General features: G+C 48.9%; 1 protein-coding gene across 1 annotated transcript; it reads left to right on the top strand.

The window, feature by feature from the left end:
- The first annotated feature begins 16435 nt into the window (after nt 1–16435).
- FOXD3 (forkhead box D3) lies at nt 16436–18206 on the top strand. Its single transcript, XM_054165251.1, has one exon. It carries the CDS (start codon nt 16462–16464, stop codon nt 17674–17676), a length of 1215 nt encoding a protein of 404 aa, XP_054021226.1. The 5' UTR covers nt 16436–16461; the 3' UTR covers nt 17677–18206.

Here is an 18206-nt window from a genome sequence, read left to right as displayed (position 1 = left end):
TGACTTCCCCCAGCACCCCGGAAGCAACCATGCCGTGACAGGAGAAAGTTGCACATCAGACAAACTCCAGATCCCCCCTGCAGCCACCACTTCCTGATAAGGCCACATCTGCACTTCCAGGCACCAAGCTGCCTGTGACAAGTACTCACACACTCTTCTTGTCAAGCCTGGAGACCTCAGGCAGAAGCTATTGCAAGATGCTTGCCAGCACAGGCTAAGGTGTTATTATTTATTAAAAAGACTTTGCTTCATTCCAAAAAAAAAGTGTCTGGAGATAAAGTTAATGGACACTGAGCCACCCTCACCAGTACGTCTTGGTCTTCATCATTAACTCAACTGGGATATTGAGCTCAGCTTGGGAGCTGAACACAAGGATGGATTGCCTGTGCCTGGCATGCAGGAATGTTGCATCCCAGTGACTGAGGAGGGCTTGGGAGCAAGCATTAGCTGCTGGGCACCTTTACCCCTATATTCTTGCCCCTACAGCCTCCTATACAACCCCTCTCAGGGCCCACAATACAGGGGGCGGCACATGTTCACCCTTCTTGCAAGTCCCATCTTCCCGTATGGCAAGCACCAGGAACAGCCATTGTGGCCAAGCAACCCAGTATGAGTTTGCAAAGCAGATGACAATTTTGCATGCCACGTGAGGCTAAAGGAGCTTCAGTCCAGGCAGCACAAGGGTGGTTGTCAACAGGGAGCAGAGAGAGTCCCTGAGGCAAGCCAAAGCCCTCTGTACAGAAAGGAGAAACCAGTGACAGTGAAGCATATTCTTAGCAACCCAGTTCAAATACACAGCACTCACTTCTGTTTCTCTGGAGCTTCCTCCCAGTGCCTGGATTTAATTTGGGTTTGTTAGGTAGACATCAGCCTGGGCTGCCTGGGGAGATGGTGGAGTCGCCATCACTGGAGGTTTTTAGGAGAAGACTTGACGGGGTACTTGGTGCTGTGGGTTAGTTGCTTGGGCGGTGTTGGATTGGTTGATGGGTTGGACGCGATGATCTTGAAGGTCTCTTCCAACCTGGTTTATTCTATGTATTCTATGTATTCTATGTCTACCCAACTACAGCATCCAATGCAGAGATCAACAGTAGCATGAGCAGATTGAGAATAGGTCTCCTGGTCAAAGGAAGTCAAGCCTGTAGTAAACATCTCTACCTGCATGCTCCATGTGCATGCTCCAGAGTTAAATATGTACAGTGTAGACCTTTCAGAACCAGCAGTAACTCCCCAGATCCTTACAATGAGAGAGACTTCATCCCCATGGTGATTCAAGACACCGAATCACAGATCACAGAATCACAGAATGCATGGGGTTGGAAGGGACCCTCAAAGGTCATCTTGTCCAGACCTTCTGCAGTGAGCAGGGGCATCTTCAACTAGATCAGGGTGCAAAGCAGGTTGCAAAGTCATGCTTCTGCTTTTACTTTCTCTCTAGTGTGTTTCTCCCTCTCTCCAGTGAGCAGATAAAAACTCCAGAACAGCTGGAGAGAGGAGAAAGGCAATGGGGAGTAAGGAACACGAACAATGGAGGCAAGGCACAGGACCACCCACAGCAGCATCCCCACCAAGACGTGGGGACAAGGCAACCATATGAGCCATCGTTCAGGCCACGTGGCACGGGCAGCCTTGCTTAAGCAAGGCCAGGCAGGCTGGCAGCAGAGCACTCTGCTTTCAGCCTGCCACAAATCAGCACCCAAACAAATGTTTCAGGCAGCAGTAAAACCTGTTGAAGAAATAAATTAGCTGTACAGCAAGGTTATGTTTGAGGAATGTCTCCACTCTGGCAAAAGGACCTGCTGTACCTGGTGATTAGGTTTAGATTACAATGTGGCTTTTAAGGCTCACTGTGCTGAATAAAAATTTAGGCAATTAGTGATCTTATTTCTTAGGCAGAACTGCTTGCTATCCTATATTAATACAGATTTTGCTCAATTAAAATTGTTCACAGTCAGCAAAAACAATTTCTGCACTGTAATGAAATAATGAAATAATTATATGCAAGGGAGGACTTCTGATCTTTTTAATTATTCTATTCTTCATTTTTAAAAGGGCTATTTGAAAACGCACTCTTATAATTGATTGCTATAAATCAGTCAGAAGCATTCTAAGGATCATAAATATTCTAACTTTTAAAAGACAAAGAAATGCTAAATATTCAATGAAATCCTTCAATATTCAGAAAATTTAATCTAGGGGAAAAGGATAGGCTGCTCTTTGGAAAATAAAAAGTAAATTTGTTGTCCTGTGAAAAATGAAATATCTTGAATGTCAGTAACAGAAATGGAATTAACAAGAGATCTTTTTATTGTTTTTTAAGGTCATTAGGCTGTGAATTCTATAATTATGGAAATTGTCAGTCCAGTTCTGTGGAGTGTTTGCTCCCATCCATAAGGTATTGGAATGTTCAATCAGTCTCTCTCGTGGGAAAGTTAGGTCATAACTGTAAGTGTACCAGCAAAATTGAATTAAGCAAAGAGATTTCATTAGTATTTATAGCCAGAAGGCATCTGTAAAAGTACAGGGCAAAGAAGTTATGTGGAAGTCAAAGGAGAAAAAAAAATGGGTTTCTGGTGACAAAGGCGAATCTGAAAGAGATATAAGTGGATAATGAATAGGAGCTATTGAGCGCTGCTCCAAAGAGGGAGTTGCAAAGACGTCAAATATTGATTTTCTTGTGTATGCCTTTGGACTACATATGTAATTGTTTGGATTTGCTGTCTTCAAGATACAACAATATTTGTTGTTGAAGGTTAAAAACCAGAGTGTGAGACAACCCCAAAAAAAGTCTGAAACACGTCGATGAATTACAATAATTCTACAAGGAGGATTGCACAAGCCGCAGCCTCTGCGTGCTGGCAAATAAACATTTTGATGACAATCAAAAGCATTCATCTATTGAAAGTGTTGCTCCTGGAGCTGCAGCAGCAGCACACATTGTCTGCAGGGCCATTGAACCATATTGCATCTGTTGATTGAAAATACATAATTTGCTCCTAATGAGTTTCTCCAACTTTTTATGCCATGGAAATGTCTCTGTGATACGTGCCAAGTGCTGGGTATGCTTTGGTGTGTGCTGCTTGTACAAGTGCACCCACAGATAAATACCAGCCTCACTTGTTCACACAGGGGTGACAGTGCCTCTCTGGCTCTTAATGCAGAACTGAGAATGTGTTTTCTGATGCTGATTAATGTCTTCATAAAATAAACCTCTTCAAATCACAAAATCCCAGCATGGTGGGGGTTAGAAGAGACCTCTGGAGATCATCCAGTCCAACCCCGCTGGCTAAAGCAGAAGCACCCACAGCAGCTTGTCCAGGATCACAATGTCCAGGTGCCTTTGGAATCTCTCCAGAGAAGGAGACTCCACAACCTCTCTGGGCAGCCTGTTCCAGGGCTCCAGAACCCTCACAGCAAAGAAGTTTCTCCTCAAGTTTGGATGGAACCTCCTGGGTTCCAGCTATAATACCTTTATTCTGTAGAAGCAAGTACACAAATCACATAGAAAATTAGTCTTAACAGGTAGATGATCCTAATATGATAGTTCTTTGTATTTTGGCACAAAAGGGATTAGTGACTATTTGGAGTGACATATCTTGTGTGACATTTTACACATAATCCTTATATTGCCATGCACAGCAATCAAATCTTTGCTGACACTGGTGGGAATGTTGTCCCTGACTCCAGAGGGACGTGGACTTCAGAGAGTCTCTTGTGGAGGCTGAAGAGCTAAAAGCAAAAAATTCCTGGAAAGCTGGACACATTCCAGCTGTAAGAGCCCACCTAGGTCATTCAATCACTTTTTAGGTGGTCAAGCTGGGAGGTGAGGTCTTTGTTGTCAGAAGTGCTAAAAATGCAGATTCCAACCCCTCCCATGTGCTAAGTGTGGTCATTGCCATTCAACAGAGCAAAATGGAAATGTTTTGCCCCAGCCCCTCTCTCATCTAGAGCAGTTCTACTCTGCCACTCACATGCTGTAGCTCCATTTGCTGTGTCACACATGACCATCAGTGAAATAGGATTCCAGCACAGAGAGATGAAGTGACTTACCCAGGACCATCTGATAGGAAAACCAAGCAGTAGGAGTTAATGACTGAGATACCCAAATCTATACAAACATCTCTGAGCTATAGCATTTTTTTTTCCCTCTAAATTCAACAAATCATCCTTAAGAACTCACCTTGAACATCAATTACCTCTCTAGGACAAGATTAATCACAAATTAAATGCACATTTGCTAATCTCAAGTAAAAATTATTTGTGATAAAGGTGTGTTTGACACCAGCCTCCACAACAACAACATTTCCAAACCTGCTAAACTGGGAAAATGCTTGATTTTGCTAACAGCCCTGAGAGCACAGGGCAGGACAGTGCTGTCCCTCCCCCAGCCCCCAAATCTCACTGCTCACTCTGCCAAGCAGTGAAGGGGCTGGGAGTTTTTGGAGCCCTGCTGTCAGAGTACAATGTTGCCTAAGCAAGCTTTAAGAGATTATGGTAATCATTGGTGTGCTTACTCCAAATAAAAGGTTTCATTAATCAAGCCATATTGAGATAAACCTGTCAGTGGACAGAGGAAACTAGAAATCAAACGCTGTGAAAGTTCTGACAGATTGTTAAATAGAAACCCTTTAAAACTGGATTTAATTTACTGTGATATTACAGATATTTATGCATCAATAGGCAAGTGCAGATTGAGTTCGGAGGTCAGCTCTGGTGCTTGAAAAATAAACGCACAGAATGAAACAAAAGGTGACAGTTACCTTTGCTGGAAATTACCGTTTATTAAACCAAATAGGGAGCTCTGATTTGTGTGAAGGAGGAAAGCACGGGGCTGGGGCAGAATCTCATGAAGAGGATTGGTTAACAAATAATTAGGGAAAATACTCTCCCTCTTTTTAAAGTTGCATCTAGAAACTTTCCCAGAAGGAACCAGGAGGAGATGTTACTCAGGGAGGTGGTGGAGTTGCCATCCCTGGAGGTGTTCAAGAAACGTGTGAATATTGGCACTTTGGGGCATGGTTTAATAGCTGTGGTGGTCTTAAGTTGGAGGTTGGACTCAATGATCTTAGAGGTCTCTTCCAACCAAAACAATCCTACGATTCTGTGAAATACTGCACCAGAGGAGCACAGAAAGGTACTGTGGGGCAGCGAGCACAGAGAGTTTTCATCAGAATTGTTCCTGAATTCTGGGCTCCCCAGTTCAAGAATGACAGGAAATACTGGAGAGACTCCAGTGGAGAGCCACTAAGAAAACAATGAGGGAACTGGAACACCTACTTCATGAGGAAAAGCTGAGAGAGCTGGGGCTGTTTAACCTGAAGAATGGCAGGCTAAGAGGGTTTCTCATTAATGCTTATAAATATTCAAAGGGCGAGAGTCAGGAGGATGGGGCCAGATACTTCTCAGTGGTGCCCAGTGACAGGACAAGGGGCAATAAACACAAACTTGAACCAGGGAGGTTACACATAAACACATGGAAAAAAATTTTCACTTTGAGGGTGGCAAAGCTCTGGACATGTGAAGTCTTCATCTCTGGAGGCATTGAAAACTCATACCTGGACATGTTCCTATGTGATTTACTCTGGGTGATCCTACTCTAGTAGGGGGGTTGGACTAGATGATCTTCAGAAGTCCCTTCCCACCCCCACCACTCTGTGATTCTGTGAATTATGCCATTAAAGCACTTTTCTCCCGTCAGAAAGTGTTTACCTTCTCTACCTATCACTTATTTATTTATGTTCTTGAGTCTGTTAAAAGCTCTCCATGTCAGATTCAGAGCTTCTTCAGAATCAAGATGTTTCTCTTCCTGCCTCATCCTCCTCCTTAGCTTCATGAATTCAGGCAAGAAATGTGGGAGGAAGGTAAATTGAAGAAGGATTTCTATTCAGGTAATTCTACCTTCAGAAAGTTGCTTCACCTGGGCAAGAGCTACAGCTCAGCCTGTTTCATACCATTCTTTGAAGGAGTAAGACCCCAGAGATGGGTTGCTGGAGTGTCAAGCACAGATAGAAAATAAAACATCATTCCTGTTTCAAGAGCTTATTGAGTCTCCTACAGACAGACGTAAATCTTTTTGCTGTAGACAGGACGGATCCATATCTAACATTAACATTTATCTTAAGCATAATGGTTTAGTTGCACAGTGTGTTTGTATTTCAGAGAGATGGCTGCAATTTGAGGGGGAGGTTTGGACCTAATTATGTTCCAGCTAAGCCAACAAGAAGGCTTATTCTGACTCCACCACACACAGACAGAAGTCCTTGAATACAAGCAGTCCTGAGTGAAAATGAGTATGTCAGTGCTATACGATATGAATGTATTCATCTGCCAGACTCACATGAGCTCATAGCTAAATACATGCCTCCAAAACATATAGATATATTCCATTTCACACACATAAGAAACACGCAAACCATGCAGGACATGTTGGCTAAAGCTATGCTAGACACATGTCCTTCCCAGAGTGACAGCCTGAAAATTCCTTACAGATCCTTACCTGCTTATCCATGCAAATAATTGCTGCAATGGAGACAACCACAGGAGCCAAGTTATTCAGGATCTGGAAAATCTTTCTGAGAAAATGTCCTCTTTTTTTGTCTGCATAAGCGATGCAGGACTGGGCTGTTAGTCAGTGGATAGTAGAAGCCAAGCCAGCAGGATTCTGTAACGAAGTCTCAGCCACGTGTTCTCTCCTCTAAATGAGCAGCTTCCAGCCACCTGAAGTTATTCAGGAGCTACATTGGCTGCGGCATCAATACAAGAAAGACCATTGCTCCAGGTCGAGGTTCACTAAGAAATGAAAATAAAATGGTAAAAGCTATCAGGAGGAAGCAAGGAAGGGTAATATTTCACACCTGTGAAGATGAAAATTTACCTTACAAATTTGAACCAGGCTTATCTGGAAAATGAAACTCTAGTTAGTCTTTAGAACATAGTTAACTTTAAGCACATATGTAGGTCTCATTAATGTGCATGCTTTAAGTGCTGTGCTGAGTAATTTTGGAAGCAATGGCTATAAGGCTGGAAGAACATTCAGGAAGTTGGCTTGGAGGAAGATGGTGATAGATCTAACAAAGCCAGACCTGTAAGTGTGGGCTGTCGGGGTAGATAGAAGTTATACCCCCAGAAACAAACATGTCAAGCCCCTACAAGCTTTACAGCTGCAGGATCTGACCTGTTGTCCCATGAATCCTAACTCCATCCCAAGAAAATTGCAGTTAGTTTAAATACCCATTCCCAGGCTGCAGATACATGAATGCAGAGACAAGTCTCAATGGGCAGAGGGACCTAATGATTATGTTCACCTGATCTCTGGGCAGTTCAGTGAAAGGTTGGAGAGTGCAGAGCCAAAACTCAGGTTTTAGTCAGTAACTTCCAAACACAGAGCCACAAAGGACTGAATGAGAGCTTATCTGAAGTGAACCTGACAGTCCTTTTTCATTGCCACAGCATGGTTACCTGTGTTCTTAGGGTGAAATGTAGCATGTAGCATGCCCTGAGCAATGATCTCTTTTGGATTTCGAGCAGAAAAGCCATGCGGAACTGAAGCATCTCTGTAAAGAGGCAAGACTGAGAGACCTGGGGCTGTTGAGACTGGAGTAAAGCAGCCTGAGAGGGGATTTTCTCAGTGCTCAGCAAGAGCTAAAAGGTGGGGCCAAGAGGATGGGGCCAGACTCTTCTCAATGGTGCCACAGCAACAGAGCAAAGGGAAACTGGCACAAACTGTAACACAGGAGCTTCCATCTGAAAATGAGAAGAAAAATCTTTGGTGTGAGGGTGCTGGAGACCTGGAGCAGGCTGCCCAGAGAGGTTGTAGTCTCTCCTGCTCTGGAGAGATTCCAAACCCTCCTGGACATCGTGATCCTGGGCAAGCTGTTGTTGGTGACCCTGCTTTAGCAGGGGTTTTGGATTGGATGATCTCCAGAGGTCCCTTCCAATCCCTATCATTCTCTGATTCTTATTACAATCACTAAATCTGCATTGGTCTTAAGAGCAATAATGAGATGAAAATAGTAAATGGCCTAGGCAAACCAGCTACAAGTAGAACTGTCCCATAGGTAATGGACTATTTTCCTACAGGAAGGAGCAAAAATTCCCACAATTTGGAAAGTTTTAAATAAAACCAAGGAAAACAAAGGATCCCTCTTACACCTGTGCCATGTGAGCTCTCAAAGTGAAAGTTTACAGGTATTGCACACAGCCATTTTCATAGAATTACAGAACCATTGAACAGTTTGGGTTGGAAGGGACCTTTAAAGGTCGCCCAGTCCAACCCCTACTGCAGTCAGGAATGGTACCTGCAGCTAGAGAAGGTTGCTCAGAGCCCTGTCCAACCTGACCTGGAATGGTTCCAGGAATGGGACACCTACCACCTCTCTAAGCAACCTATTCACCAGTAAAACTTAGAAGCAACAATAAAAAGCTGAGTAAAGAAGAACCAGGATGTCTATGAGAGCTTCCAGTGGAGCCCAGAGCTGCCTGATGGCTCCTGTCCATGGCCAAGGGTTGGTGTAGGGTGTCAGCCCCCACAGCAGCTGCCCAGCTGGTGGGACAGTAGCCTTTGCACAGTTCCATGCCCCCATCCAAGCCATGTGAAACCTTCCAACCAACAGCATATGGCAATAAACCCCACAGTAGCCCCAAGAGAGGAGCAAGTCCAGTCCTAGGCAGGATAAGATCTTCCACCCCCTACCACACAGAGCACACTCATCTGTAGCAGAGGCCTGAGACAGCCCTCCACGTTTTATTTGTTTAGATGCATTTACAAAGCAATTAAGACATTTTGGCAAATGCTAAGGTGCAGACTTCCTCTTCCTCCCTTATGATAGAGCATTCCCAGCTTGCCCCCCACACACACACTTCTGGGCAGAAAAATGTTTCATGGTCCCACAGACATATTTTCTGTCTGCCCAGTTGCTTCAAATCCATTTAAAAGTGCCTGTTGAACTCGTCCATCATGGAATAATTTAATAAGATCTCCCAAATAAGCTTTATTTACAGGCTGTAAATACTGTCTAATGAGCTCAATACACTGTTTCATCACCTCTATCTGGAATTCCCCTTGGAATCTTTTTTTATCTGGGAAAAAGCAGGAAATAAAAAAAAAAAACCACAATATTGGTGTGGTTTAAGGATTCTTCACATCCTCCTCTGTCAATTAGAAATGCCACTTCTTAATTATTTTCGTCAAAATTAAAACCCTCCCTGGCTGTCTGCCTCCTGTCCTAGGCCTGAACTCAGCTGCCAACATGTGCTTCCATCTCACAAGTGCTGGAAATGCTCACCTAGGCTCTGAGGTTTAGGTTGGATGTTAGAAGAAACTTATTCATTGAAAGAATTCTCAACACTGCAACAGGCTCCCCAGGAACGTGGTTGAATCTCCGTCCCTGGAGGTGTTTAAAAGAGGCAGAGATGTGGTGCCGAGGGACATAGTTAAGCACCGGCCTTGGTAGAGTTAGATAATGGTTGGACTAAATGGCCTTAAAGGTCTTTTCCAACCAAAACGATTCCATGATTCTAAAATGTGTTACAGCACTCTCCAGTTAAGGAGCTACCTGGTTTAGGAGGTGAAGAGGTGCTTGGGGAGGTTTTGACAGAGAGATTATGGACCTGATTACATTAATACCTAGCATGGGTTTTAACCTGCAGTTTGGGTAAAATTCAGCATTCTGCAGAAGGCCCATAAAAGGCCTGTGCACCGCTTACGCTCCACCAAGGCACCATTTGCATGGTGTACGTGGAGCTACCATGATGCATAGGCCCTATGCTGGCCGCCCGTGCCAGGAGGGGCTTCATCCCTCACTCATCAATAACATTCAGTGTGTTGGGGAAAAATATTAGTGGAGTAACTTTATTAACAGCATCAATAATTCACCGCTTGTCTTCCCCTGCTTAATAAAGGGAACCAAGGGTGTTAGGCAGGAGCCAGAGGAACTGCTTACAAAACTCTCCTGGAATAAAACAAACAAATGAAGCTTTGGTAAGCAGGAGAGCACATGGAAAGGGGGCTGGCTCCCGCTCACGTCCTGGCTGGGATGGTTGATAACAATAAATTCTAGATCAGCTACTTGGATGCTCCCACAATGTGCAGAACATCACAGGAGGCTCTCTGAGTTGGCTTCATGCTGGGAAGAGGATTGGGACAGCCCATGAAGGGGTCTCAGCATTGCTGCTTTCACCAAAGAGATTTGCTCACATCCCTGAGAATCCTCTAGCCATTTGCATCTCACTGGAAAGGAGAGATGAAGAAAAAGACCTTCTGCCTTCCTGCAAAGTCAGTATGAAAATACACAGGCAGCAGCTTCAACAAAGCCCCCAGTGCTGTCTCTCTGAGGACCCTCATTTTGGACTATGTCCCTTTTTTTCGGGTTGCATGCCCTCTTTTGAGCTGGTCTCCACATTTTCTACCAAATTAGCACCAGCTATTTGGGACAGGTGTAGAAGAAGGCATCGCCATGTAGAATACTTCTTCCCTCCTGAGCCTATCAAGCCTCCCTTCTCTCTCCATGCATACAGAAATCCCTGAATTTGGAAGGAGCAATGATGGCCCAAGCACGTTCCCTGGAGCACAAGCCAGAGAATAGAATAGAATAGAATAGAATAGAATAGAATAGAATAGAATAGAATAGATCAGGTTGGAAGAGACCTTCAAGATAATCACGTCCAACCCACCTAAACAACTAAACCATGGCACAAAGCACCCCATCAAGTCTCCTCCTGAACACCTCCAATGATGGTGACTCCACCACCTCCCCGGGCAGCCCATTCCAGTGGGCAATCACTCTCTCTGTATAGAACTTCTTCCTAACATCCAGCCTAAAACTCCGCTGGTGCAGCCTGAGACTGTGTCCTCTTGTTCTGTTACTGGCTGCCTGGGAGAGACTGATATTGTCACACCCCAACACTGCACGAAGTCAGACTGGGGGCTGCTATGTACCTTCCCCCACAGCACCCCAGGAGGTGGGCCAGGGTCACTCCACTCGCCCCTTCATAGGATCACGGAATCATTTGGCTGGAAAAGACCTTCAAGATCAAATATAGCAGAATACAAAGGATTTTGCGGGGGGACTTGTCTCTGCTTTTTTGTTTCCGAGTATTTATTTCACCTTCCAGGAGCATCCCACAGGGACAGGGGTTTGACAGAGGGTGTCTAGAGGATGAGTTTTGGCCATTTTGCTAGATTCGGATAAAGACAGGAGTAGGACTCTACCAGGAATCAACATTGCTGGGGATCTTTGGGACTGTGGAGTGGGCATGGGGTGCTTGCAGTCTGAAAATTTGGGGACACCTTTCTGTGTGTTTGGGGTGAGGGTTTGTGAAATGAAAATCTGCAGGACAAATGAATTTTGATCAAACACTTGGCGATTGGTTTTGGTGTGTTGGGATTTTTTAAGTCAGATCTCAACCAACTTTGCAGCTGTCTTGCACAAAAAGCAGAATTCCTCTGCTCACACAGCCCAGTTTGCCCAGTAATAATCCTGTATTTTAACTTATTTAATTAATTTTGCTTTTTCCCTACTTTGTAGAACACTTGGATTCCTGAGCTGCACTGGGTTCCACTCCTCTAACCATTTGGGGTTTATTTTGTGAGTCCCCAGAGGACATGTTATGGATGTACCCAAGCACTGCTGCCTGCTTTTGCCAGGTCCCCGGGATGTCCTTTGCCTGTGTCAAATATAGGGATGTCCCCAACGGCAGGGGGCTGACCAGGGGGGCCATAGACATGTGCATATATAAAGGTACATACAAACCCCATCCCTGTGTGTGTGAGGGGGTGGGACTCCACTCACAGTCCCCAGAGGTGGTGGGTCTGGGACCGCGGCGCAGCCCCGGTGTCCCCACCTGGTTAAGAGGAACTGAGGGGGGTTGATGGGGGAACGTGCTCGAGATTGTCTCCCCAAACAACGCAAAGTGCCGCGGCCCGGCTTGGTACCCCTCCAGTGAGTGCGCACGTTCGGCGAGGCGCGGCCGGTCCCTCGCCCCTGCACTATCCCCGTGGTGAGGAGTAAGGGGGCGTCCCGAAGTTGCCTCTCCCTGAGCAGCCGCGCATCACGCATGCAGGAAAGTCCCGCGGGCGCGTAGCACCGGCCGCTCCCCGCCCCATTCCCAGCTTGGGTTTCCCTAAAGGCGAACTGGGGCTAAATAATGAATCGATCTAAAATTAACCGGAGGAATGGAAATGCTCTAAAAATAAGCCAGCAGCTGCCGTGGTCGCAGCCCCCCGCTCCCGTGGGGAAGGGGGGAGTGGGGCCGGCCAGAGGAGGGGACTCGCCACTGTGCAGGCAGAGCCGGGCGGGTTCCGCTGGCCTGCGCTGAGCGGGCGAAGCCGCGAGAGATCGGGGTTGGGAGCTGTGAGGGCAGCCGTGATTTCAGGGGCGGCTGGTGGGGAAATCAATACATATCTCCGCGATCTCCGCGGGCGCGGTGGCGGTGGCGGAGAACGCGGCTGTCCGCAGAGCTGAGGCTGCTCCGCACCTTGGCATGGATGAAGCCCCCGTCAAAAACTTCGCCGTCTGCCCCTAATTTAGGAAGTTATTATTAATATTGTTTTTAATTTCTATTTTATTATTTGCCGAGAAGCGCCAAAGCCTTTAGGAACCACCCAGCATCACCAGCCCGGCGAGGTAGCTGGGTGGGGATCAACCCCGGGGGTTGCGGACGTGTGCCGGAGGCACCGGCCACACAACCTCCCCCCGCTACCCCCTCACCCTCACACACACACCTCCTCCTCCTCTCTTCTCCTTTTTGATCCAGGCAGCGATCCTATATTCTCCCGGCTTGTCTCTTTTATTCTTTTGTACTCAGGCGTGTTGTCCTGGCCGGCAGTGTGAAACGGGGGCTTTGTAAAACGGGACAGATAAAAATGAGCAACATCATATTGTTTGACAGAATGATCCAAAATGATAAAGTGCCTTCTCCAGAGGGGGTGAAAATGGTGAATTCCTAAAAAACAAGAGCGTCGCTTCTCTCCTCTGCCCTCCCTGCTCGCAGTAGCCTAAAGGGATCTGCCGCCTGCACCAGATCACATCCAGCCACTCTTTTCAAGGAGAAGTCCTCTTTTTAAAAGCCTTCGTTTATTTATTTCTGAATAAATAAAGGAAAAAAAGGATTGGGGGTGGGGGGGTGAGGGGGAGAGCGGCTTCTGCTCGGGACCCCCGTTCATGCTGGCGGTGAATGAACAGCCCAATTTTCGAGAGAAAGGTTCGTTTTGATTAAATCTGACATGCTGCTGATAACTCCATGCTAATGTGAAATAATTAACATAATAGCCATAATTAAAAGCACGCTAACAATGCCATAAATTTATCACACAATTTTACTAGCTTTCTGCCCCTAACTGCTCTCTCATCGTTAATTAAACGTGTTGCCTTTTACAGAATGGATGTTTAGACATTTCCAATACAAATAAATCCGAAACTGTTTTGGAATCAGGACCGATTTCGTTTCACACCGAGGTCTGCCGGCTCTACCGGCATTATCATTAAAACAAAAATAAAAAGAAGAGGAAAAGAAAAAAATAAAACGAAAACCAACAACAAGAAGCAAGCAGGTGCAAACAGCGGCCTTAATATATACATACGTATATATTTCTATACCTAAAAAAATTAATCCTGAAAAATTTGGGGGGGAGGGTATGTCCAGGCCCCGAGGCCACTGGGATCTTTATCCCGGCCCCGGCCGGAGGATGGTCATGTGTGTGTGTCCAAGTGTTTATTTTCCAGGGATTTCTTCCACGCAGCCCCTCTCCTGCCATCCCCTTTTACCCCTGCACGTTTATAAACGAACCGCAATGCTGGTTTAATCCAGGTCAGGTCAACGATTTATATAACTCATTAGTGAAAGTAATAGGCTTAAGGAGCTGAAAGGGGACACCTTTGGTTTCTCTCTCCTTTAAAACGATTACAGAAGCAGAAATCGCCCCAGCCTTGCCTTTCCTCCTCAGATTCCCCCCCTCTCAACTGCCGAGGCTCAGCCTCCGGATTTATTTTTAACTCGCTCCGCAGCCTGGCTCTGGCTTTGCCATATTAGAATCAAATTGAGTTGTAATTAATTTTTCCCTCTCTCTCATAACTTGCTCCGTCTTCCCATTCCCCGCCGCTTGCCGCGTCTCTATTTGACTCCATATCGATCCAGACGATACAGTTTGTTTTTCTCCTGTTGCTAAATCCATCTGTCTGTATGGGCGCCCACTTTCTATCCCTGCCGCTGTCATTATTGTGGGTTTCCACCTCCGCAGAGGCCCATTTAATTATTTTACTGCTTTGCTGGACTCCTCACTTCCAGTCTTTGAACTTCGGGGGTCTGGGCACTCTCTGTATATTTCGGGGAAAGTTTCCTCTTTTATTTTTTCAGTTTTTCTCCCTCCCCACTCCACCCTCCACACTTCCCAGACCGGTTAGCTGCTAAATACTTTCCTAAACTTGACTACCTGAAGCCCTGGAAGTCGAAGCAACGGCCTCGGCCCGCGGAGAAGTGCGGAGAGACGCGGAGCGGGGTCGGGCCGCTCAGCCGGCAGCCGTGATTGAACAGGGGATTAGCACAATAGAGCCCTAATCGAGGGGAAACGTTTCTTTTCACGCTAAGCGCCGTAATTAATGGTCTGAATCAATTAATTTGACTTTTATTGTGTTGAAGAAAAGCGCAACAAATGAAACAAGGGGTCGAAGAGTTGGGCGCTCCCCCCCCCCCATTTCTTTTCATTTGTGATGCAACGAGAAGGGGGCAAGCTGAGTGTGAGTGTGAGTGTAGGTATGTGAGTGTGAGGTGTACGCGTGCAGAGGCCGGGGTCACGGTTCGCGGAGATCCACCAGCACAAAGGTGACTTTAGGGAAAAAGGGACACACACTAACACCATTCGCTTTTCCTAACCCAGAACCGCTGGTGGGAATTCGTTCGCTCCTGGCTTTAATTTTCCCAGTTTTACCGATATCCGACCACGCAGAGAACTACAACAACAAGGGTACGGGCAGTGAGAATTAAAAATCCAAGCCGGGGTACTGGGTTCCTTCTCCTGGGAGCAAAGGGGCAGGGGTGGGCAGCCGGGCACCCCCCCACCCCCCTTCTCCTCACCCCGCCGGGCGCTTCTCCCCGGGCTGGGGCTTACCTGGAGCCGCGTCAATACGCTCCTCACATTCACACACACTCCCTCATTTCCTACTTTTTCTTATGCTAAAGCCCGAAATGATTAAGTCGTTAACACCTCTGGAAAAAAAAATAAAAGGAAAAAGAAAAGAAAAAAAACATAGAGGGAAAAAAAAAAAAAAGAACCCGTCTAAAAGCTTCTTTATTTATAGTTTCCCTTTTTACTTTACGTCTTTTTTATTTCTTCCTACGACTACCAGAAGAGATAATCAATAGCTGGTTTCTGATCCTCCACTCCCAGCTGGTGCTGCTGTTGAATAAAGAAAAGAAAAAAGAAAAGAGAAAACGACGTAAAAGTTGATTTCTCAGATCCCCAAACTTGGTGGGTTTAAGAGGTATTACGGCACCGTATCCGCTCGGCCGGGCCGGCTGCTCCCGGGGTGCACCGGGAACGGCAGAAGCAGCGAAGCCAACCCCGGAGTGGCAACTTTAACGCGGGGTGGCGGGTCCCGGTGTCCCGGAGAGTCCAGGTGTCCGGCGGGTGCCGATGCCCCAGGGGGTCCCCGACGGGGCGGGCGGGCGGGCCGAGGGGAGCTGCCACTGCTCTTTGTTGACAAGTCCATGAAACAACTCGAGTTTTGGATGACTTCACAGCGGGGCGCCTGACGTCACGCAGTCACGTGGCGCCGCCTCCGAGTATATCTTTAACGGGAAAGTAATCTATCAGGCAGTCGGGACCGCCGCGCTGCCAAAGTGGCGAGAGAGGCCCCGCGACGCCCCGGCTTCCTGCCCCCCGCCCCGCCCGGCCACCGGCGGCTCCGTCCCCTCCCTCCGCCAAGGGGGGGGCGGAAAAAAAACCCAACCAAACAAACCAAAACAGGAAAAAAAGGAGGAAAAAGGGGGGGGGAAACCCCAAACAGCCCCAAAACAACAATCCCGAGCGGAGGGCGGCGGAGCAGTGTGCGGCGGGGCCGCGGAGCGGAGCGGTGGAGCGGAGGGTGCCCGCGGAGCTGCAGCGGCGGCCTCATGCCCGGCGCCCGCGGGCGCGCATCGCGGCGGGCGGGAGCCAACGTCGCCGCCTGACCCCCGATGCTCGGCGGCGGGAACTGGGCGCGCAACCGGAGGTGACCGGGCGGCCAAGGCAACCCCGAGCCGCGGGACGCCGCGGACGGGAGAGGAACGGGAGCGGCCGCCCCATGCCCCGCGGGGACGGCACCGCCGAGGGGGGCAACCGGGCCGCTCGGGTTTAGCCCCAGGGACCGTTCGGAGCAGCGGCGGCGGGAGGGGGGCGCGGGGGGAGCCCGCCGCGCCGCCGGGTGCGGGCGGGAGGCCCCGCCGCCACCGCCGCCGCCGCCACCGCACCCCGTCCGCGGAGCGGGGATGACCCTGTCGGAAGGCGGCAGCGCCAGCGACATGTCCGGACCCACCGTCCCGGCGGCCGAGGATGTGGATATCGACGTGGTGGGCGAAGGCGACGACGGGGTGGGCAAGGACAGCGACGGCGAGGCCAGCAGCCCCGCCGCCCTCCCGCGCTTGCCGTTGGACGAGGCGGCGGAGCTGGGGCTGTCCGCGGAGGCGGGAGCGGGCACGGAGAGCGGCAGCAGCGGCAGCGGCAGCCCGGCTGAAGCGGGCCCCGGCGGCGCGGTCGAAGGAGGCAAGGGGGGTGGCGAGGAAGGGGTGAGCGGTGGCGGCGGGGCGGCGGCGGGGCAGAGCAAGCCCAAGAGCAGCTTGGTGAAGCCGCCTTACTCCTACATTGCCCTCATTACCATGGCCATCCTGCAGAGCCCGCAGAAGAAGCTGACGCTCAGCGGCATCTGCGAGTTCATCAGCAATCGCTTCCCTTACTACCGGGAGAAGTTCCCCGCCTGGCAGAACAGCATCCGCCACAACCTCTCCCTCAACGACTGCTTCGTCAAAATCCCCCGGGAGCCTGGTAACCCCGGCAAGGGCAACTACTGGACGCTGGACCCGCAGTCCGAGGACATGTTCGACAACGGCAGCTTCCTCCGACGGAGGAAGCGCTTCAAGCGGCACCAGCAGGAGCACCTGCGGGACCAGACGGCGCTGATGATGCAGGGTTTCGGTGCCTATGGCCTGGCCGGCCCCTACGGCCGCCCCTACGGGCTGCACCCCGGCGCCTACACGCACCCCGCGGCGGCCGCAGCCGCACTGCAGTACCCCTACATCCCCCCGGTGGGGCCCATGCTGCCGCCGGCCGTGCCGCTCCTGCCGTCCAGCGAGCTCAGCCGCAAAGCCTTCAACTCCCAGCTCAGCCCCAGCCTGCAGCTGCAGCTCAACAGCCTAGGAGCCGCCGGCTCCATCGTTAAGTCGGAGCCCAGCAGTCGCCCGTCTTTCAGCATTGAAAACATCATCGGGGTCCCGGCCGCCAGCTCGGCTGCCAGCGCCCAGACTTTTCTCCGACCTCCTGTCACCGTGCAGTCGGCCCTGATGGCCCACCAACCGCTGGCACTGGCCAGGACCACCGCCGCCATCGCCCCCATCCTCAGCGTGCCTACCAACATCATCGCGGGGCAGTTCCTGCAGCCTGCAGCCCCCGCCGCAGCCGCCGTGCAGGCCAAGTGGCCGGCGCAGTAGCCCCCAACCAACCCCGGAGCAAGTAGCCCCCCGGGGGGAGATGCCGCAAACCCCGCCGCCGCCGGCCGCCCCCTCGGAGGGGCTCCGGGCTCCAGCGGGTAGCGGTTCCCCCCTCACCCTATCCTGCCACCGTCGCTTGTACATATTTGTATTAAAAATTACTGACGTTGCTTTCGGGGTTTTTATTTTTCTAAAGAGACGAAATGACAGTCGCGATTAGGAGCCGTGAACTTTCATTTTTTTTGAAGGTTCCGGCGCTCCCTGTGGGTTTTATCCGAAATAAAAGAACAAATGAAATTAAACTAAAACGTACAAAAAATAATAATAAGTGGGGGAAATTTTAAATATTAAACGAACAAATAAAAATAATAAAAAAAAGAATTTTGGAGAAAATAAAACATGCAAAAAGAAAAACAAAGGCGGCAAACGCTGTTGTTCTATTATAGAAGTCTGTTTATATATGGATGGATATATGTATTCTAAATGTTATCCCTTCGTGTTGTACACAACTTTGTAAATAAATTTTTAAA

The sequence above is a fragment of the Dryobates pubescens genome, chromosome 11 (genome assembly GCF_014839835.1).
Source record: "Dryobates pubescens isolate bDryPub1 chromosome 11, bDryPub1.pri, whole genome shotgun sequence".
Classification (NCBI taxonomy): Eukaryota; Metazoa; Chordata; class Aves; order Piciformes; family Picidae; genus Dryobates; species Dryobates pubescens.
The sequence above is the reverse complement of the archived record's forward strand: the minus strand, read 5'-3'. Positions and strand labels throughout refer to the sequence as shown.

Coding starts and splice junctions, on each gene's coding strand:
- FOXD3 (XM_054165251.1), top strand. CDS start 16,462: ATGACCCTGTCGGAAGGCGGCAGCGCCAGCGACATGTCCGGACCCACC.